General features: G+C 41.1%; 1 protein-coding gene across 1 annotated transcript; it reads right to left on the minus strand.

Annotated features, from left to right (window-relative positions):
- Window positions 1–20,539: 20,539 nt before the first annotated feature.
- LOC128544938 (deleted in malignant brain tumors 1 protein-like) lies at window positions 20,540–23,094 on the minus strand. Its single transcript, XM_053515252.1, has 5 exons — window positions 23,065–23,094; window positions 22,176–22,305; window positions 21,290–21,568; window positions 20,829–21,152; window positions 20,540–20,746 (listed from the first exon to the last, which is right to left on the minus strand). Exons 1-5 carry the CDS (start codon window positions 23,092–23,094, stop codon window positions 20,595–20,597), a joined length of 915 nt encoding a protein of 304 aa, XP_053371227.1. The 3' UTR covers window positions 20,540–20,594.
- Between the last annotated feature and the right edge of the window lie 252 nt (window positions 23,095–23,346).

The following is a 23,346-nucleotide window of genomic DNA, read 5'->3' on the forward strand; positions in this document are numbered from 1 at the left end:
AAACTGATAAACTCGATGCGAAGAAGATGTGCACTGCATGAGGCAAATGGTGGTCACACCAGATACTGACCGGTTCTGAGTCCCCAGACACCCAATAAAGCAAAAAACTGCACATTCCAGGGTGGCCTTTTATTGTGGGCAGTATAAGGTACACCTGTGCACTACTCATGATGTCAGATCAGCATCTTGATGTGGCATACCTGTGAGGTGGGATGGATTATCTCAGCAAAGCAGAAGTGCTCACTATCACACATTTAGACTGATTTGTGAACAATGTTTAAAAGAAATGGTAATATTGTGTATCTGGAATGAATTCTAGATCATGAGAGTCCATCTCATGAAAAATCGGAGCAGAAACAAAGGTGTTGCGTTTATATTTTTGTTGAGTGTATTAGACAGGAAAAAATAAAATTAAAGAAATAAAAATTAAGGAAAAATACAACCTGCTCTGTCCTTTCTTGTAGAGGTCCAGTCCAGTTTGTTATTCAGATGCACTCCTAGGTATTTGTACTCAGAGACCATGTCCACTGTCTCTCCCTGGACAGATATGGGAGTCACGGTGGTTCCACCTTTACTAAAGTCGACCACCAGCTCCTTCGTTTTCTTGATGTTGAGTTGTAGGTGGTTATGCTCACACCAGAAAACAAAGTCATCCACCACAGACTGGTACTCGGAGATGTTACCATCCTTAATACATCCCACCACCACAGAGTCGTCAGAGAACTTCTGTTGATGTCATGATTCTGAATTATATTTAATGTCCGATGATAATATGTGATGTTAGAGCAACGGGCCTATAGTCGTTCTGGGAAAGGGTCATGGTATTTCGGGGACAGGAACAATGCAGGATGTTTTCCACGGGGCAGGGACGTTCACGGACGAAGGAATGTACACGACAGCTATTATAACATGAGAGAATTCTCTGGGTAAATAATATGGGCAAAGTCCGATAGCCAACAGTTCAATATCCGGACTACAAACACGCTCCTTAACAGTCACATGACAGGGGGTTACACCACATGTTGTTGATGTAAACAGCCAGCCCACCTCCTTTCCTCTTACCGTTCTCACTCGTCGTCCTGTCACTCCGTATAGCACTGAAGCCATCCAGTGTAATATTAGAGTCAGGCACATTACCAACTCATCCATTCTATTGTCCAGAGATCTCACATTGCCCATGATAAGAGACGGAAGATACGGCTTGTACTTTTTTATCCTCTCTTTCTGTTCTTTACGTCTCTCCTCATCTTTGCATCCCCTCCGCCGATTTCTTCCACCTCTGCGTCCTCTCGGTGTCCTCCTCCGTATCTCATCAGGGATGTTTAGAGACCGAAATACAACTGGGTCTCCGATGCCAGCCGGATTTAGTGCAATTAGCAAGCACTACGTTCTTACGATTCTGTTTTTTTTGCTGTCCCTCAGTACCGCGGCACCCAGACTTTCTGCTACGGGAATAACGCTGCTCTTGCACTCTCTAACCCTCCTTAAAGTCTGGATGCGCTCCTCCAACCCTAATATCTTCTCCGTCAGAGTGCTCACTAAAACACACCTATTACAATTAAAGTTATTGCTAATGACTGAGAAAGAAGGTCTAAGCATCCTGCACTCTACACATTGAAAAAGCTGAATTGTAGACATGATAACGTACCTCTATGTTGGAGTAATTGTTTGGTGATGGATTCTGCTTGTTGTTCATAGATGAGGAGATACACGTGATCTCCAAAAAAGCGCAAAAAAATGGAAAAAAGCAAAAGTCCAGTAGTAAAAGAACGTTGTAGCGCAGCCACATAAAAGGGCATTTTAACTAACAGGGAAATGGATTAAAGAGCTAATGCGGCTCACCTGTGCTCGTAAATTTGCCCGATTTGGTTTTATTTGTCCCCATTGACAGTGTTGGTCACAGGGTAAGCTCTCGCGAGCATGCGCGATCGCAGCGCGAGGGAACCCGGAAGCGGCGTCGGGTCACGTGTGCCGGTATAAAGCCGGAACCGGCAAGTGGCTCGAAACGGAGAGATTTACCCAGCGCGCTGTTTATTTTTGAGAGAGAGTTTGTTTGATGATTCTAAAGGAGTACTTTTCCCCGGTTGGATTATTCCTCATAGACACTCACAATTCACCTCTCGTTCCGTTGCTCGAGCTCCCGGATTTGTCATCTATACCGGTGAGGCCGAGCCAATCTCTCCCGTGCATCATTTCACACACTGCAATATCATTAACTCTGGACAATCATACACGCACTCACACACCCGCATACATCTCACACATTGTTTCTATTTGTATATATTTTGTATATATTGGTTTTGGTGCACCTTGTTTGTTTGTTTGTTGGTTTGTTGGGTTTAATACACTTTGTTTTGGTTTATACATAGTTATTGTGTCGCGTCTTTACTTGTCCTGTCTGGATTGCGCAATACCGGAAGTGCAGTTTAAAAACCCGTATTTTGATTCTCGACCCCGTAGCAAAGTAACTAGTGGTTTAATTAAATCCAAGTGTTACATAGTGGTGGCCCGTACGTACGGGGAATCGGTATTTTCGGGTTTTTTCCGGTTTTGTGTGTCTTGGCAGAACAAAATGGATGCTAACATTGCTAATGCTAGTGGTGCCGTGCAGGCCGACCTTGCTGTAGCTAATAATGTGCTGGAGGATGTAGATGATGCATTTGTTACACGCCGTAACCCTACAGCTGAAATAACCTCATTGATTAGTTCACTATATATATCTGACAGACATGATGATGATGATGATGATGATGTTGGGTCTGATATTAATGTTGTGCATACATTGCAAACTGAACTGAATCAATGCAAGGAGGATATGGGGGCGCTTACAGACAAAGTGAACACGTTGGAGCAGGATTTTAGACAATCCGTAAACAGCAGTCTGAACAGAGAAACCAGTTTTCGGGACGCAGTGGACGCCAGCTTAGAAGGGCTGGAGCGCTACTGCCAAGAGGCCCTGGAGAAACTGGAAAGAGCTGTCACTGACTGTTTTCTGCGACGTGACGTACTCTGGGAAAACCAGATGAAAAAACTACGGCTCACAAGTACGCCCACCATCCAAAGGTTAAAGGCCTACACCCCTGCATCTCCCCAATCTCCTGTTCTACATTCTCCCAGCACGGCAATCACAGCATCTACGGCAAAGGTAAAGCACATAAGCAGTCATGAAACATACGACATTCCTCCTTGTGTCCAACCACACGCTTCTGCCCAGCTTACCTCCTCAGTTTCACCCTCTTCTTCTTCCTTTTATGGCCGACCACCCATCCGCCTGGAGTTTCCAGCCTTTGGGGACGCTTCAGAGACGGCGGATGTTCTTAACTTCATCGAACAGTGTGAAAACTATCTGGAGATCAGACCACTGCCCAGCCCAGAACTGTTAGGAACCCTCAGCACGGTGCTACGAGGACCTGCTCTGAGCTGGTGGAAGGCGGAGAAAGGCAAGTTGAAGGACTGGAAGTCTTTTAAACAGGCATTTATGGCGGCTTTCTTACCGGATGACTACCTTACGGAAGTTGAAGAAAACTTAAGGTCTCTGGTAAAGCAGCCTAGTCAACGCCTTAGAGACTTCGCCTATGACTACCGCGCCCTCTGTATGAAGTGGAAGCCTGATATCTCCGAGGAAGAACTAGTGGGGCGAATCCTGAATAACATCAACCCAAGAGTGGCAGGATGTCTGAGAGGAACAGTGAACACCGTGGAACAGCTTGTGAAGATAGGTTCTAGGGTGGAAAAAGACTGCAAGAGCTCCAAAGACTATTGGCAGAAGGTGGACTCCCAGCACAACAAGGAAAAGAGTCATAAGAAGGCAGGTGAGCGAGTTCCTTCAAAGCACGCAGCGGGACTCTCCATTGCTCAACCTCTGGCAACTCCTTCGATTCTCCTGGTTCCAGTAACAGTGCAAGGAAGGAAGGTGAATGCTGTGGTCGATACAGGAAGCTCCTACACGTTGATGAGGGAACATCTATGGAGGCAGCTCTGCGAACGGGAAGTCAGGTGTGATGTTCCTTCTCCTCAGAAGTTTGTGATGGCTGATGGGAAAACACACCAGGCGCAAACCCAGAGAAGGCTGAGTTACAACTGGCACACGATCGAATGTGAGCTGGACACTTACGTCATGAGCAACTCTCACCTGGCTTTCCCTCTGATCGTGGGGCTGGACTTCTTAAAAGCCACAGGAGCCACCTTGGACGTCGCACGCGGGGAGTACGGGCTGAAAACAGAGGAGGGAGTCACTTATCATCCCTTCATAATGTCCCAACCCCACTCGGCGCCATCGAAGTCAGCTCCAAGGACACACACACATCTCCTGGCTACAGCTAACCTGTATCTAGCCTTACCTGTGACTCCTGATGATCTCCTATGTGCGGAGGAAAACTTAAAAAGTGTGACATCATGGGACACCGACAACGAAGAGGAGCTGCTGAAACTAATGGCCGCTTGGCCCCGCACCACCTCCAACATCTTGGGCAAAACAGCATTAGAGAGACACAAAATCACTTTATCTGACGACACCCCATTTAGATCCAGAGCGTACCGAGTATCACCCTTAAAGAAAAAAATTATAGAAGATCAAGTCGACCAGATGCTGAAGGACAACATCATCGAACCTTCATGTTCATCATGGTCGTCACCTGTTGTTTTAGTACCTAAACCCGATGGGACTTACCGTTTCTGTGTAGATTTTAGAAAATTGAACAGCAAAACCAAACCTGATGCATATCCAATGCCTTTAATACCAGACATCATCGAATCACTGGATGGCGCCTCCTGGTTCTCAACATTGGATCTGCAATCCGGTTACTGGCAGGTGGAGATGGAGAGAGACAGCTGTGAGAAGACCGCCTTCATCACTACCAAAGGTCTGTTTCAATTCCGGTCCATGCCCTACGGACTCAGAAACGCAGCTGCAACGTTCCAACGACTGATGGAGAAAGTCTGGGCGGATCTAAGAGGAAAGTATTGCTTCGTCTATATAGATGACATTATTATTTACTCACCATCACTAGAACAACATAGAATGCATCTCAACGCAGTATTTTCCAGACTCACCCAAGCCAATCTCTCCCTCAACATGAAGAAGTGTCATTTCTTCAAAAGGCGGCTGAAGTTCCTCGGTCATGTCATCTCTGAAGAAGGTGTGCAGTTAGACCCGGAGAAAACCAAGGCGGTGGCAGAATATCCTCCCCCACAAGACTTAAAATCTCTTCAACGTTTTCTGGGTCTCGCGGGCTGGTATCACAAGTTCATTCCCCACTTTGCCGACATAACAGCTCCATTAAATAATTTAAAAAGGAAGGGAGTAAAATGGGAGTGGACCGAAGAATGTCAGAACAGTATGGATGTCATCAAACACGCACTTCAAAACCCACCAGTACTAATACAACCAAACCTAAATCTGCCATTCCAATTGCACACCGACGCCAGCGAAGTGGGCCTGGGAGCCATCCTCACCCAAACTTCAGCAGAAGGAGAACGAGCAGTAGCTTACGCCTCGCGAACGTTGAGAGGAGCTGAGCAGAATTACTCCACATCAGAAAAGGAGTGTTTGGCCGTGGTCTGGGCTGTAGAAAAATGGAGGCACTATCTAGAAGGTCGTGCTTTCGAGGACTTTACCGACCATGCCGCCCTGTCATGGGCCTTCAACTGCCCGAAAACCAGCTCTCGTCTCACCTGATGGACGTTACGCCTACAACAGTTCGTTTTTACAGTACATTATAGAAAAGGCTGCTTAAATCTGGGACCAGATGCGCTATCCCGGGCGCCCCCGCCGTTAGAAGTGGGCACCGCTCCATGTCTCGCCATCACAACCTCTAAATGTTCATCCGACTTACCAAACGACCTGTGCGAAATAACTCAAGCCCAACATGAGGACCCCACCATCACGAAGCTGCTCTCTAAAGACCAGCCACGAAGAACAAGGGAGCAGAGGGTCTCGTTCGAACATCACTAAGGGGCGTTATATCGCCGGGTACCGGTAAGACACGGAGAAAAATTTCAACTAGTTGTCCCCCAGTCATTAATAAAAAACGTTTTACATTACTATCATGACAATCCCTTGGGAGGACACCTGGGGCAACTAAAAACCCTGCTGAGGTTACTAAATGTGGCATGGTGGCCCACGGTGCGGAAAGACGTCTGGCACTATGTGAGAACTTGCAGTGTGTGTCAACAGTATAAAACAGAAAACACTAGACCTAGTGGGCTACTACAGAGCACGGAGGTTCCAGAGCCAGGACACACCGTGGGATTGGACATCATGGGTCCTTTTCCCCGAAGTAAAAGGCAAAATGAATATCTGCTGGTGGTGGTAGATTATTTCACCAAATGGGTGGAAATGTTTCCCCTCAGGGATGTAAAGACGCCAAAACTGGTGAAGGTTCTAAGAGAGGAGATCTTTACTAGATGGGGAGTCCCCAAATATCTAGTTTCTGATCGAGGTCCCCAGTTTACGTCTCAGCTACTGGCACACCTCTGCCAAACCTGGGGGAGCGTCCAAAAGCTAACTACGAGCTACCACCCACAAACGAACCTGACGGAACGAGTTAACCGAACTCTGAAGACAATGATCGCTTCATACGTCGGGGACCATCACCAAAACTGGGACCAATGGTTACCAGAGCTCAGATTCGCCATCAATACAGCCCAACAGGAAACTACGGGAAAGACACCTGCAGAACTCACACTGGGTCGGCAACTAAAAGGGCCACTCGAAAGGCTCATGAATCACCCTCCAACACCTGATCACACCGCCTACTCACTACTGGACAGACAACGACTTATCACGGAGGAGGTGAGACAAAGAGTAAAACAACAACAGTCCAAACAAGCTAGATACTACAATGCCCGGAGAAAAGATGCGCACTTTAAACCGGGAGATCTAGTTTGGATAAAAACTCACCCACTCTCCTCCGCAGCGAAAAGATTTTCTGCCAAGCTAGCGCCCAAGTGGGAGGGACCAGCAGAAATAAAAACCAAAAAAGGACCAATCAACTACACAGTGTCTTGGGGAAATCCACAAAAAACTGATATAATGAACGTGGTTAATCTGAAGCGCTTTTACGGACGTTCTCCTCAGACGCCGGAGGCTTGGGGGGGGGGTCTATGTAGCGCAGCCACATAAAAGGGCATTTTAACTAACAGGGAAATGGATTAAAGAGCTAATGCGGCTCACCTGTGCTCGTAAATTTGCCCGATTTGGTTTTATTTGTCCCCATTGACAGTGTTGGTCACAGGGTAAGCTCTCGCGAGCATGCGCGATCGCAGCGCGAGGGAACCCGGAAGCGGCGTCGGGTCACGTGTGCCGGTATAAAGCCGGAACCGGCAAGTGGCTCGAAACGGAGAGATTTACCCAGCGCGCTGTTTATTTTTGAGAGAGAGTTTGTTTGATGATTCTAAAGGAGTACTTTTCCCCGGTTGGATTATTCCTCATAGACACTCACAATTCACCTCTCGTTCCGTTGCTCGAGCTCCCGGATTTGTCATCTATACCGGTGAGGCCGAGCCAATCTCTCCCGTGCATCATTTCACACACTGCAATATCATTAACTCTGGACAATCATACACGCACTCACACACCCGCATACATCTCACACATTGTTTCTATTTGTATATATTTTGTATATATTGGTTTTGGTGCACCTTGTTTGTTTGTTTGTTGGTTTGTTGGGTTTAATACACTTTGTTTTGGTTTATACATAGTTATTGTGTCGCGTCTTTACTTGTCCTGTCTGGATTGCGCAATACCGGAAGTGCAGTTTAAAAACCCGTATTTTGATTCTCGACCCCGTAGCAAAGTAAGTAGTGGTTTAATTAAATCCAAGTGTTACAACGTAAAACTAGTTAATATTGTTATTTAGTATAAACGGAAAAGGCAGTGTAATTTAAATGCTGATGAAGCAAACAAGATCAACTCAGCACTTCCAGCTCCTAACTCCACTCCGTAGTTTCTCTTGGCGTGCTGAACCTTTTTCCACCGCAAACCTGTGCCTGTGACTGATCTGGTACGAGGACACTAATTATTCTTCTTTGCTTGACCTGCACATGCTGTATCACTAACTCCATGTGTAAAGCGCTTAAGCATTTGTGAACATTTTAAGAGAGAAAGCTCACTTAGTGCACCCACTTTATTCTGGGCATTTTCATCCTTTTTTGCATAGTGGATTAATATCGGGCTGTCAATTGTGCACATTTCATCCATGCACGAATTTGTCATTTAATTCAAGAGGATTTTTCTCACACTCCACTTCTTTGTTTGTGGACTCCCCACCTATATCATTGTTTAGCCCCGCCATGGATAAATACATCTCTAATTTATTAGCTGTTCATTGGTTGTTATCATCACCTGCCAGGGGAACCTTCTTCTTTGGGGCCAAGATGGGACTTTCTTTTGTTGACAAGGTCTCAACAACATCACAATGAAGAACTTCTTTTCCCTGCCTCTGATATCAACAGCTTTTGACCTCCTACCGAGGGGCCAAGTCCTCACTAAGCTGCACATTTGCTGTGCTTACCACCTGATCAGAATGAGAGAAAAGGACAAGTGGAAAACTGCCTTCAGCAGTCCTTACGGCCACTACAAATATCTGGTCAGGCCATTTGGACTGGCCGATGCACCCGCAATGTTTCAAGCCCTGGTCAACATTTTTATCTTTGTTCATCTGTGTGATATCTTCTAACAAAAGTGCACATTTGCTAGGTACTCCAGAGACTCTTTGAGATTCACCTCTTTACCAAAGCTAAAAAGTGAAAATTCCTATAACTTACCAAATAACAGAAGCATCTTTACCATGAACACAATATTTTTTTTTTATGAGAGCACTGTGTGATGCTGCTTTCACTTCCTGAACACTGAACATCATCCATCCATATTGAGCCACTTCCCCAACCAAAGATGGCATCCTGAGGAGCGCTGACAGGTGGTGTATAGGGGCTGTCTAGACACCACCTGTGCATCAGTCATGTCCCAGTCATCATCACACACTGTTTTTTACTGGTTATTATAATAGATTTCCACTCTGGGAAGTGGACGAAGGAGTGACTGCCAACAGCGAGTTGTATATTAGGGTTATGTAAGACAAACAGCAAAATGCAAAATTAATATACATAACTCTCTATACTATTTTGTAATTAGGATTTTTATATAATGAATAATTGTAAAGTTTTTCTAAAGTTACGTAGTAGGAGAGGCGAGTTGCTCGATCTGTCCGCTGTGCTTCGGTAAGCTTCTCTGGCGAGACAGTCAAACACACACACGTTGTCTGTCAGAAAGGTCTCTGTTTATGAACAGCAAAAGATGGGGTTTATATATGTTTGACCAAACGCCTGTGCTATAAACATATGTAACTACAAAGAACATAAACCATTATAAATGTCCTGGTGAGATCCTGAAGAATCAAAGGAGAGGAAGATAGAGAGGTGTCTGTCCAGAGACAGATCACAAGATGTTGGCTCGAGTTAGGTGGTGAGGGGGAAGGAGACAGAGGGGGAGAGAGAGAGAGAGAGAGAGAGGGTGAGAGAGACATAAAGAGAAAGTGGGAAGGTGAGCGTGGGAGCGTTCACACCTTAAAGAGCAGATGTAAGAGGAGACAGGAATATAGCAGCAGGAAAGATTTAACATGTTAATATCAGATCTATGAGGAAGAGAGCAAGAGAGTAGAAATTACTCCTTTATATATAAAATAATTCTAACAGTTGCCCCCTTAAATTCTAAAAGAATTTGTGAATGTCAGTTAGTTAAACTATCTTCGAGGTGATTAAGGTCCTGCACATGAAGAGCCACATAAGAACCATTAAGCAAGGCGGAAACATAACGAGAGATAAGTGACCGTAGGCAGCTGAAACTACAAGGGCCAAACAAAAAGAGAAGTAGGAAGACAAAAAGTACAGGAATAATCATTGCAAAGTAAGGAGCAAGTGAGCCAAACAAAGAGTAGAGAAGTCCCCAGTTTGTGTTACCCTTTCATCATTGTTTAGTTGTCTAAAGATTTTATGCATTTGTTCAAGGGCAATAGAAATGTTACCATGAACGTCGTCGTTAGGGGGTATGTATGTACAACGCTGGCTACCAACCATAGCACAAACACCACCTTCCTTAGCAAGTAAAATATTCAAAGCCATTCTGTTTTGTATAACGGTCAAACAAAGAGCCGTCAATTCTTCCTTAATGCCAGAAATGGCGAAGCTGGTAGCATTCACAAAATATAGCAGGCGATAATGGGTTACTTCCAATTGATTCCACAATTGTGTTATACCATATTGTGAAAAAAGTGCCTCCCAAATTTTAGCAAATTTAGATTTAAGTTGATGCTCAGGTGGTGGAAAATCGTCATCCAAAGAGTCATAGATAGATTGTTTCATTCTTCCATGATTATTATGGGGATTTGTGTAAATGAGAGCAATGGGATCCTGTAGAGGAGCCAGGGCACACCGACCTGACCAATCATGAGGCAAATGATCATGGGCAAGGCCACCACATATCCACCACCAGTCTACAAGCATCTGGGTGCCTTTCTCATTAGGATTTGTAAATGAACAGTTATATTGGGCACACGGTGGGGAGCAGATACAGTCCCTACCTGTGCAGGGAATATAAATTGTCTGGCAGATATATTCTGGTAAAGTCCCTACAAAGTTTGTGCCATTTCTCTGAAAGCATAAAGGAAAAACTATTGTGGGTTTTAAAGTCACGACAGAAACAGGCATGGAATAATTAAGAGGAAGAGTGACAGTGTAATTGTCCTGGAAAGAAACACAGACATCCTCACAGTAAGAACCATTATTGCAGGTTTCCATACAACTATTATTAGTTAAATATGGGCCACGCGTATAACCTGTTCGTTCAAAAATATGACCGTCTATAAAAAAACAAGGGACCTGGTTTGGCAAACGAAGCAGCACAGACAGTGTAGTTAGCTGACTTTGGTAGCAGTTTATGCTTAAATAGATGGTTTGCTGAGTGAGGTAGAGAGGTACAAACGAAGCACCCATTATTGACATTAGTTTGTTTAGCAATAAAAGTCGCATATTGCCAAAATGAGTTTTTAGGAAAGCTGGCTATTGTTAGGGACAAAACTGTTGCACTCAACATAGCAAAAGATATTACCGTGGAGAAACATAGACTCATAATTAGTAAAGTTAGCAAAGATGATAAGAAGGATGATAAAGAGAATAGATAGAAGACTTATAGAGAAGATGGTCAGGATTAAATCACTACTAGAATCACAAGTAGAAATTAAATTAACAGTACATAGGTCATCAGGCGTTGGCACGAAATAAAATAAAATGTGGAAAAAGAGCTAATACAAAGTTGAACTTATATGTGTTTGTGAAAAAGGTGAGAAGCGACGAGAGCCCCCTTTTGAGGTGTCTTCACGACGTGTGTCGCTCCACTAGCCACTTGGTGCAGGCTAGGAGATCTTGTGAAGTAGTGGTGGATTATCTCAAGCAGTCAGGGTCATCTGCGGTGCCTTCTTCACACGGCTGGCATAAATCCACTGTGGCTGTGAATCTGTGAGAACAGCTGTGCGAGTCACTGCAATTACAGTTTTAAGTGTACTGTAGGCAGCGTCCCCCACCTTCTTGGGATTCAAACTTTTCACCAGCACTGTATCACCTGGGATAAAAGAATGAGTAGGCTTGTCTGTAGGCAGAGGGAGAGAAGCAGAGACATTACCATGAACACTGTTCAGTTTTTCAATGAGTGCTTGCGTATAATCGCCGACAATCACGTCCAGATCACCTGTAAGGGAAACACCAGGGTTACCTTTTACCCAGGGAGTGGGGAATGGTCGTCCCATTATATTCTCAAATGGTGAAAGTTTGGTTGTAGAATTGGGTGTCATTCTAATTTCACAAAGCACAGAAGGTAACAGGTCAACCCAGTTCTTACCTGTATCCATCATGGCTTTGGTCAACCTATCTTTGATTGTTCTGTTCATCCTTTCTACCACACCAGAACTTGGGATGGTAGGGGGTGTGAAATTTCCAATCAATGCTTAAAAATTTACACAATTTTTGTGTCACTTTGGAGACGAAGGGCCTGCCATTATCACTGTCAATACTGTAGATGTTGGAATACGATATCTAGGAATGATTTCTTTAGCCAGAATTTTAACTACTATTGTTGCATTTTCTTTTGAGCATGGAAATGCTTCCACCCATTTAGAAAATCTGTCCACAAGCATGTATTTAAGATTTCTGACAGGTGGCATGTGTGTAAAGTCAATTTGTAAACATTGAAATGGTGCAATAGGCATCGGCAAGGCATCATGTTTAACATGTTGTCCTTGTGTATTTGCGCGAGCACAGATCAAACAGGAATCTAATAAAAATAATGTAGCCTGTTTGATATCGCGAATGCAGAATCTGTCCTCGATCGTACGGATTACCCCCTGTTTTGCGACATGTGAAATACCATGAAAATGTCGCACTAATAACGGGAGGACAGATGCTGGAAGAGCTATACGGCCGGTCTCATCCCGAATTAGCATATCGCTGCCAGGTGAACACTTACGGGAGGACCAAAAATGTAGATCTTCGGGTGATGAATGGGTTTGCAAGAAGGCTATGTCAATGTCAGATGAGAAACTTGGGACGGAGACATGGGACGTCAGAGAGAAATACTGTATCCCTACAAACCTGTGGGGACAAAGGTGCTTCTTTAGCAGCCCATTTGGCAACTTTATCAGCTAAACAGTTACCCAAAACCTCTTCAGAGTCACCAGATGCATGACTTTTGACCTTCACTATAGCCAATTGTGAGGGAAGCAAACTAGCTTGTAAAAGATCAGTTACAAGAGTAGCATGTGAAATAGGCTTTCCATCAGCTGATTTAAAACTTCGCGAAGCATAAATCTTTCCAAAATTGATGTGACACCATAAGCATAATGCGAATCCGTAAAAATAGTAACAGGTTGATTTTTAAATAGGAGGCATGCACGAGTAAGAGCGGTAAGTTCAGCAGCTTGCGCTGAAAGAAAAGGCAACGAATAAGCTTCTAATACAATATTGGGCAGTTGACAGATAGAATAGCCGCAATATGTCACATTATTATTAGGCCTCGAACAAGAGCCATCAACATAAATATGGGTGCCATGCTCTAAGGGAGTGGTAGATTAATCGGAGCGTACTGCCGAGGTAGTGGTGATCTCATGTAAACAGTCATGATCAGCCCATTCTGGTTGGGTCTGATCTGGGCCATAGAGTGTCATAACCCGGTGTAAGAGTACAGCCGGAGTGTTGGGTATCGATATTGGTTTAATAGTTAGATTATGTGTGGCACAAAGATGATTTGGAGGTATTGACGTCAAGATGGATGGGGCATCTGGAACAATAGGACTGGCAGAAATTACAATATCATTAATTTTGCGCAAATCTTGGGTAAATCTCCAAACCTTTCCACCTGCCCTTTTGTATAGGATTAACAGGTGTATTGTATGGAGATTAGGTATGAACTAGGACACCTTGTTGTATTAATGAAAAAATCACTTTCTCAATGCCTGCCTCTTTATCTGGTGAAAGAGGGTACTGTTTACAATACACAGGTGTCAGTGTTTCAAGTTTTGCTGTGTATGGTGTAATGCAAACTGTGCCCACTTCATTAGCATGACTAGACCACAACCTCGGAGGTACTGAAGACAAGTAGGATGGGATGACAGTAGATTCACCAGTAGAATCAACCTGTGAGATCACATCAGAGAACATAGTCAGATTATTAGGGGTCTTTAAAACAGTTTTGCCCTCTGCAAAAGATATAAAACAGCCTAATTTAGACAGTACATCTCGGCCTAGTAAATTGAACGGAGATGAGGGTATCACAACAAATCGATGACGGAAATGCAAATTTGGATCATCTGGGCTAGTTACAGGAAGTTGAAAAGTTTTAGGGCATGAAATTGGGACCCCATCAATCCCTACAGAGCTGATAGTGGATGCTGAAACAGGTCCGTGGTACTGAGAACCACTAAAAGAAGAGCATGTAGCTCCAGTATCTACCATAAAAGCATAAGGAGTATCATTGATATTTAACATTAAAATGTGTAGGTTTTGTGGATCATTATTCAGTACCAAGTTCAACATACTCACTGTGGGGTTCCTGCTCTGTGGGCAGCCCTATGGGCGAAATTCCCATTGTGTTTGAACATGTGTAGGCCTGGTTGGGCCCATAGTATCTGATGGTGTGGTCTGATGCATTTAGTGAGCCTGTAACTAGAAGAGACATACCCATTTTCCATATTGTTTTTTTTTTGTCTACAGGCACATGCCCAATGTCCTTCTGAATTGCAATAATTGCATATTGTCTGTTTGCATTGCCGTTCCCAGTGCGCTAGTTTATTACAGCGTTTGCACCTGGCATGTTGTCGTGAACCATGATCATAGACAGCGGCAAGAGTTTGATTAGAGTTTCCGCTGCAGGTGGCGATAAAGGCATTCGGTCAATCTACCCTGTTTCTGAGAACACTTTCAGAAAAATGAACCTCTGAGGTAGGGCTGAGTCTACACGCCTCTACGTCAGGGAGACAATAAAACTCATGCACATCCCACGTGTATAACTGCAACTGCACACCGCTCCCTGTTCCCAAGAACACTCTAAAGAATATGGCTATAACCAATTAATTTATTTATTTTCTAACCACGCGCCTCTACGCCAGGGCCAGCTTATACACAAAGTGCACGCTACAAATGCCTCACTAAATTACTAATATTGTAATGCATAAATTACGTCAACAACAGAAGTTAGTGAACGTAGAACTTTTTAAAACACACCCGAAGTAGCGCGTCTCCTCTAACGGGACACGGTTTGATGACATAGGTACTTGCGACGACAGCGCTGTGTATGTTTTTAGCTTATTGCTAACAACAACGGTTCAGTTTCAGTTAAACATCTAGTTTTATCTATATCTTTCAATTAACCACAATCGCAGCCGCTGTAATTTTAATCAATAAATCAACGCGAGTAATGCCAAAAACAACGCAATCCAAAAACGAATTAACATGCATAAAGTTTCTTTTTCCAAAATATACCCCAAATATACAGCAATTTACTACATAAAATGAACTATTGGTTAAAAAACTTTTCTGACCAAAGAAGGAAGTACAATAGCAAAAAATAATGCTTAACTTACCTTCCTGGAGAGAAAAGGTTAGACGAGCCCCCAGATTGTAAAGTTTTTCTAAAGTTACGTAGTAGGAGAGGCGAGTTGCTCGGTCTGTCCGCTGTGCTTCGGTAAGCTTCTCTGGCGCCAGGAGAGACAGTCAAACACACACACACACACGTTGTCTGTCAGAAAGGTCTCTGTTTATGAACAGCAAAAGATGGGGTTTATATATGTTTGACCAAACGCCTGTGCTATAAACATATGTAACTACAAAGAACATGAACCATTGTAAATGTCCTGGTGAGATCCTGAAGAATCAAAGGAGAGGAAGATAGAGAGGTGTCCGTCCAGAGACAGATCACAAGATGTTGGCTCGAGTTAGGGGGAGAGGGGGAAGGAGACAGGGGGGGGGGGGGGAGAGGGGGGGAGAGAGACATAAAGAAAAAATGGGAAGGTGAGCGTAGGAGCGTTCACACCTTAAAGAGCAGATGTAAGAGGAGACAGGAAGATAGCAGCAGGATAGATTTAACATGTTAATATCAGATCTATGAGGAAGAGAGCAAGAGAGTAGAAATTACTCCTTTATATATAAAATAATTATAACAATAATAAACATTATTTTCTGGGTATTTAATATTTTACTTTGATTATGATAAAACCACTAAGATTTTTTTAATGAACAATACAAAACAACTTTAACAAGAGGGACAAAAAAAGAAAGTAAAGGGGGAGATAAAAAAAATAAGTTCAGACACTCAGGGTCTGTCACTAGAGGTAGACAAACTCTACATTAACAGAGAGGTCTCAACTGCTTCTTAAGGGGAATTTCACCAGAAATGGATCAACATTATTAAAAGCCTACATTAGAACATAATGATCAGTGCACAAACTCTTAAACCAAGACAGAATGTATATTTAAGCACACACACACACACACACACACACACCTTTACACAATATTAAATTACTCTAACCATAGCATAATGACAACATAAAATAACACGACTGCAATTCATAAACCAAACACCAAGCTGTCTTTCTATAAACAATATGTTATCTTTCAATCTACAATATAAAAAAAAAAAAAAATATATATATATATATATATATATATATATATATATATATATATATATATATATATATACATAAAACTTAAAATAAAATAGAAAATCACTTAAGACAATTTTATCCACTTAGAGAAAAATATGTATAAAGTTGCATATCTATCCATTAGCCTAACAAAGTAATACAACATCTTGTGTTCCCAGGAAAAAAATATATCAGTTCTAATTAACAAATAAGAAAAGACCTTAACAAAGCATTGATGATGGTTTGTCACTTGAATTACTAGTTTTAGACTTCTGTCAAGAAATCATCTCAAATCTAACACAACTGTAAAAAAGCATCATTCCATTATCCCCCTTCATATGGATTCTAGGTGATATGACAGAATACCCTTTCACAAAGATATCATGCTGTAAAGGGGACAATGAAACTCCTTAAATATTGCACTTTTCATCACATTTTTGTAATTCACACAGAACCTAAGAATTCAGTGCCAAGCTGGCTCAGTGTTTGCTTCCAGGCAGAGCACATGGTTTGGCAGTACTTTTTAAAGCCTGGCCCTGCTGATGAGTCTCAATCTAAGCGGATCTCTCAGTTTGTTGTTCTGGATGCATTACAGCTTTGGCACTAATTAAATGCAGTGATATATCTGATCTATATAAGATATCAGCGTGTGAACTGCTAACAGTGAGCTGCTAAAAACTTCCTGACATTGTGTTGCACAATTTACTCATTTCAAAATGTCAGACCCCTGTCCTGAGGTAACGATGGAGGGTTTTCCCTTTCACACAGATCTCATCTCGCCCCTGTTGTTACCTCTACTCCAGGATTAAAGGTGAGCCAAAAACAACCACCAATTCCACCCCTGTTCCTTTCATACAGAATGTGAAAGAATGCGGCTGGAGTTTATGAAGGGAATTATTGAAGACAGCTTAAGGAGACGGTTTTGTTTGCATTGTGACAAGAGACAAGCTGTTTACTGGAAGTGGCACCTCTGACAATGCTTTGGCCAGGAAGTTTGCTGGAGTTTCCAAGAGATACAACCACAAAGTCAAAGTCAAGTGAAAGTGGCTTTTATTGTCATTTGACCATATACAGTATGTAGTGAAATTAAACAATGTTCACCAGGACCATGGTGCTCCATAAAAATAACACAGTAATACATGAGACTACACACATGAAAAATTACACTAAAAGAACCATACATAAAATGAGTGAGGGATGGACAAAGACTATCAGAGGACAGCCCTATCCACTCCTTCCACTATCATAAGCTATCTGCGAGAGGCTCCAGCATCAACTGAGATTTGAACAACTTATGGTCATTACCTGGAGTTAAAATGAGTTTAAAAAAAAAAAAAAAAACTTTTGCTACTTCATGTCAAAGATTCTTAAGCACTACACTATTTGGTTGAACCATCGGAGTCTCTACACCCCTTATACCGCACAGTGTTCATCTGCTGTGCCCAAGTATTTTACATTTGAGTTTTAATAAGCTAATAATTGGAAGTTGTTTCATTTATATTGATAATCACAGATTTTTTTTATGTCAAAGCAAGACCCAAAATGTAAACTGAGTACATAAAGTAAAGCAAGCATGCACTTAACCATATATCAGTAGCCAAAAGAAGAATAATTAAACATTAGCCCATGATGGGAAGTAAGTTTTATTCAATATGAATAATAATTTTATTTTAAGTCAAATAATATTGACTCCAGTAGATGGACATCAGCAAATTCTTGAGACGAGGCAGAGACAAAGAAACAGCAAGAAGGGAGAAATGGAAGCGAGAGAAGTAACATATGGCTGTAGTTGGTGTTTAACAAGATAACTCGCTCATCTAACTTATGTACAGGTCTACCAAATGTTTTCTTTGCCCCAATTCGTTTTATTAATTGTTATTATTGTAGAATGCAGAAAACACAATTATAAATCAGTTTATGCAGCAGTATGACAGTAGCAGTAATTGTGGGCCAAAGAAGGGAAGTTTGTATGGCACATATTAGCATGTTTTATACTGTACATTCATAAGACATACTGTAAAAGAGTGTATTTTGAGTGGGGGTGTGGGCTGTGTCCAGTTAGCGCTGTATGCTTAGCAATGGCTCTGCAAATCAATATGGGAGTTATTTTAAGGTGAGTTATTTTCCCTGCTGCACCTCTACACTGTGGGTTAGGGTTCCCCCACCTGCTGAATCCTTATTTAACTCCTACTTATTATAAATGACATTGTCACCATGCAGCTTTGAAAAAAAAATTGATATTGAGAGTACAAAAATAGCTGTGAGAATTCTGTGACTTTAACTTTACACTTTTTTCCTCATATAGAGTCTGAATGAAGTCAGCACTTAACGTTATATAAGCTTTAGCTCTGCATAATTGTGTTTGGGGATTAGGTCCTGGTACTGTATGTTTAAGCAATGTTCTGCTGGGAAACCTCGGGTCCTGCCTTTAAAGTAAAAGTCAACTTACAAGACATCCCTCTGCCTCTATTGGTTTATACTTACCCGGAAAATTAATTTAAGTAAATTTTCCTTGCACCTTATACAGTATATTGGGGTGAAAGTCCCCTGATGGCGTAGTTTGGCATTCTACTTAAAATTGAGTATTAAATCATTTAAAGAGCTGTGAATTAAAAACAGTAGTCAAGTGTTCATTCACTTCTGGCCACTTTGTTTAAATGTAAGGTTCAACACAATAATAAAAATATAGATCTTAGTTATTGCTTTATTATTATTATTATTATTATTATTATTATTATTATAGAAGAAAATAAAAGTAAATGTCTTAAATACACACAATTCAAAGGATTTTATTCACCAAATATGACATTTAAATAACATGATACACTGGATAGATAGATAGATAGATAGATAGATAGATAGATAGATAGATAGATAGATAGATAGATGTTATGAACATTAAATAAAAAAATAAATAAAATATATTTTTAAAACTTAGACTTAATTCAGTTTATTATATAAATAATATAATTAGTTAATAATTAATATAAATTAGTATTAATAATCCATCAGACTCTGCACAATTATTTCATTTTTTTTTGTGAAACGAGAATCTATATGAATAAAAGAAAGGATTTGTTTGTATATTTGTCAAAACTTGCTCTTTAGCTTTATATTTCATAAATTGGAGTCTCAGAAAATTTTCTGTCAGTCTGTCTGTCTGTCTGCCCAGCCAGATTTTATCACAGCAACATGCAAAACTAGCTGGTCAGAATTAAATAAAACTTAAAACTGGCAGTATTTGCCTGAAGTCGATTGTGCGGCATAAATTAAATCTACTTTAATCTACTTTATAAGCTACTAGTGCGCTGCTTGCTCAATTTAAACAAACTTCTGCACTAATAGATACAGTATTAAGTAGAAAAGCTAAACTAAATATTTTTACTGGGATTAGTTCATATTTTTACCCCTAAAATAACAGTGCTGAAGTGATAAAAGTGAATTTTTACTTAAGACCTGGAGTCGTTTAAAGACAAAACTTCTTTATCTGATCTCTCAGCTGTGATTTATTCGTTGATTACCGAACAGGAGGTGTATTTGCCCGACGACATATATTTGGAAATTAATAAACTAACAGTAAGACGATACTTTAATGACGTAGGTCTCACAAGGGGCAGATCCGCAGTAAAATGCACCATGCTGTTCTGAGCAGACACACCTTGTGTTTTGAGTTTCGTGCTAGAGCTTTATTTTCATTATCATTTGGAGTCTTTAGTGTTTTGTGTTTAATAATCCCATGTTATCTCTGAATGGGAAGATCTTCCAGAAAGTGCTCATGATCACTCCAGCAAGCTTACATAACAGTAGAGGGATATATTAGACGCTCCCCCGAAACCCTGCACTAGTGCTCTTACAGTCACTATTAAATCTCGCAGTGTGGCTGTTAAGTTCGTACCATGTAACAAATACTTTTTTGAATTAATTATTTTTATATACATCATAACGCATAAATGCCTGTGGCGGCCTTGTGTGCTGCCCAAATATTTTTTGTTTACAGCAACTACATCCTGCCTCATCCTTCATGGCAATTAATAGTATTGTTCTTTTTTTATCATTATAACATTGATTACGGTTAGTGTTGTTGCTGTTGTTCTGTTTATTATTATTATTATTATTATTATTATTATTATTATTATTATTATTTATAGTACATGATGTTTGTAATAGAACTGGTTTGAAAGTGTAACACATTCCATAAAACTGTTAACAGTTCTATGGTGACAAATCCTCAAAAGAATTCAAATATTCAAATGAACTTAATAATAATAATAATAATAATCCTGTCATATAATATTACCTGTCAGTTTTATAATGCTGCCATTTCTAGCGATGTTGCTATCAGACCTCAAGCTATAAAAAAAATTCTTGAATCAAGAATTTTACATTATTGTGGCATTAATTTGCTTACTTAAATTTACTGTTTTGGAAAAACTGTTCCTTGTCGTGCACCTGATATTTCCGTCTTTTCCGTGTCTTCAAAATGCAAATGATGATTAGAACTAAGATGAGAAGCAGTCCTGCTGTCACTCCAGCACCAATGTAGGGAGTTGGAGATGCTGAGAGAAAAATCATCATCCAAACTTTTATCTATGTATACTACAGAAAATGAAACAAAAAAAAATGCTTGTTTTACTGTACCTTTTACAGTGATGAATACGGGTTCAGTGGCAGTGGAGCTAAAGGTGCGTAAAAACACCTTCACTTCATAAGTACAGCTGTAGTTTCCCTGATGGACAAAATCTGCCTCAGGAAAAAGAAAGACAGCTGAGTGGTAAACAGCTGACTGAGTCCTGGTGATGTTGGATCCACTGAGCTTTAAGTGGAAGGAACCTCCTGGATACTGAGGTTCAGTGGAGCAGATGATGGAGAAGCTGTAGCCTCTTGTAACTTCTGGTCCGTCAGTCTTGCAATAGAACCATCCACCACCAGCACTGACAGAGATACTGGGCTGCTGTAAGGTTACTAGAAAACAACAGGCAGGGTTTCTCAGGGTTTGCCAGTCTTTGTGAGCCTTACAAAACCAAAGAAGAATTAGAACTAGATGACAAACAGAGATGCATATATTATTGGGGAAAATAATTCTGAAAAATGTCCCTTACCCACAGTGATAGTAATGGAGCTGCTCCTGGATGATGTGGAGTTACTTTCCCTGTATGAGTAGTCACAGGTGTACTGGCCCTGGTATGATTCATCTACAGTCAGAGTAAATGTTGTTGTAGTCTCTGCAGTTTGCGTCTTTATTAATGTCCCAGTTTTATATAAACTGAAGTCTACAGAGATGCATGTTGGTCTGGGTTTGGAACATCTGAACTTAAGGACTTCTCCAGGTGAGACCACAGAGTTTGGGGAGATCTGAGTCAGTGTGGGACTCTGTAAATCTTATAATAAAAAATAAAAATAAATAAATAAAGATACAGATGAAAAATATCCAATTCCAGCTCAGGCAGTTTTCTGTTGCATATAAATACTGTAAACTGTCAGTAAGTAACCATAAGCTGTAATGTTGACACTATAACTAATAATTACCAAAATCACTCTAGCAGCACCTGGATTGTGGGAATTGACAATGGACTGGCAGAACAATTAGTGAGTGAGAGTGAGTATACAGGAACATTCTCTGCTCTTACCCACAGTGATGGTAATGGAGCTGCTCCTGGATGATATAGAGTTACTTTCCCTGTATGTGTAGTCACAGGTGTACTGGCCCTGATGTGATTCATCTACAGTCAGAGTAAATGTTGTTGTAGTCTCTGCAGTTTGATTTATTATTAATGAGCCAGTTTTATACAAACTGAAGTCTACAGAGATGCATGTTGGGCTGGGTGTGGAACATCTAAACTGAAGGACTTCTCCAGGTGAGACCACAGAGTTTGGGGAGATCCGAGTCAGTGTGGGACTCTGTAAATCTTAGAGTGAAGAAATGCAGTGTATTTAACAATTTGGTAATGATCTTTACCTCAAACAGGTTATTGCTCTAAGACTTACTTGAGCACATGACTCCAGCATCTTCATGATATCCACAGTTCTCATTTCCAAATCCTCTGTGTGAGCACTGATCTATGGAGCTCTCAGTTCCAGTACACTGAACATCATCCAGCCAGGTTGGTTCACTTCCCTGACCAAAGCGGGCATTATGAGGAGCGCTGACTGCTTTACCACATCCAAGCTGTCGACACACCACCTCTGCATCTTTTAAGTCCCAGGAATGATCACACACTGTTCCCCACTGGGATTTGAACTGGATCTCCACTCGACCACAACAGTTACTCGGACCATTCACCAGCCTGATTGGATAATGGCCTGATTTATTATATAAAAGTAGAAAAGGTTTAAGTAATGTATGATTTTTGTGTCTCTTGATGAGTTTGCTCATGAGAAATAAAAAGGAGCAATAATAAAAACAAAATTAGTTGAGTAAATAGTTTAGTAAATATGCTATTTTGCTATTATTTCCCAAAATTAATTGAACAGTCAAATATGCGCTAAAATATACTTGTATCTTAAATAATGTATCTTAATTAATAATCACACACCCCCATGTGATTATTCTTGTTATCTACAGCAGTTGGCAAGCCAAACCAACAAACGTATGTATTTATTGATTTATTTGGCATAACATTTTAAATATTTCATACATAATCTATCCATTTGTCAAAAACACATGGTGGAATTATTTGCTTCCAATTCTGAAGAACTCCATCTGCTTAATTTGATTGCCATCTACTGTACTAAAATAACAAATTTTGTCAACAAAATTATTGTATTACTGTATTTGTTTTAATGAGAAGAAAAGGCTCACACACATACACATAATCACACACAAACACACAAGCACAGATAAATGACAAGATCATGTTTTAGGAGTTTTCTGTACCTGAGCAAATAACACCAGCATCTTCACCATGCCCACAGTTGTGTCTTCCAAACCCCTTATGAAAACACTGTATGATGCTGCTTTCACTTCCAGAACAGCGAACATCATCCATCCATATTGGATCACGTCCCTGACCAAAAGTGGCACCATGAAGAGCACTGTCAGCATTACCACATCCAAGCTGTGTACACACCACCTGTGCATCATTTATGTCCCAGTCATCATCACACACTGTTCCCCACTGGTTATTATAATAGACTTCCACTCTACCAGAGCAGGAGT

Source organism: Clarias gariepinus, chromosome 16, assembly GCF_024256425.1.
Source record: "Clarias gariepinus isolate MV-2021 ecotype Netherlands chromosome 16, CGAR_prim_01v2, whole genome shotgun sequence".
NCBI lineage: Eukaryota > Metazoa > Chordata > Actinopteri > Siluriformes > Clariidae > Clarias > Clarias gariepinus.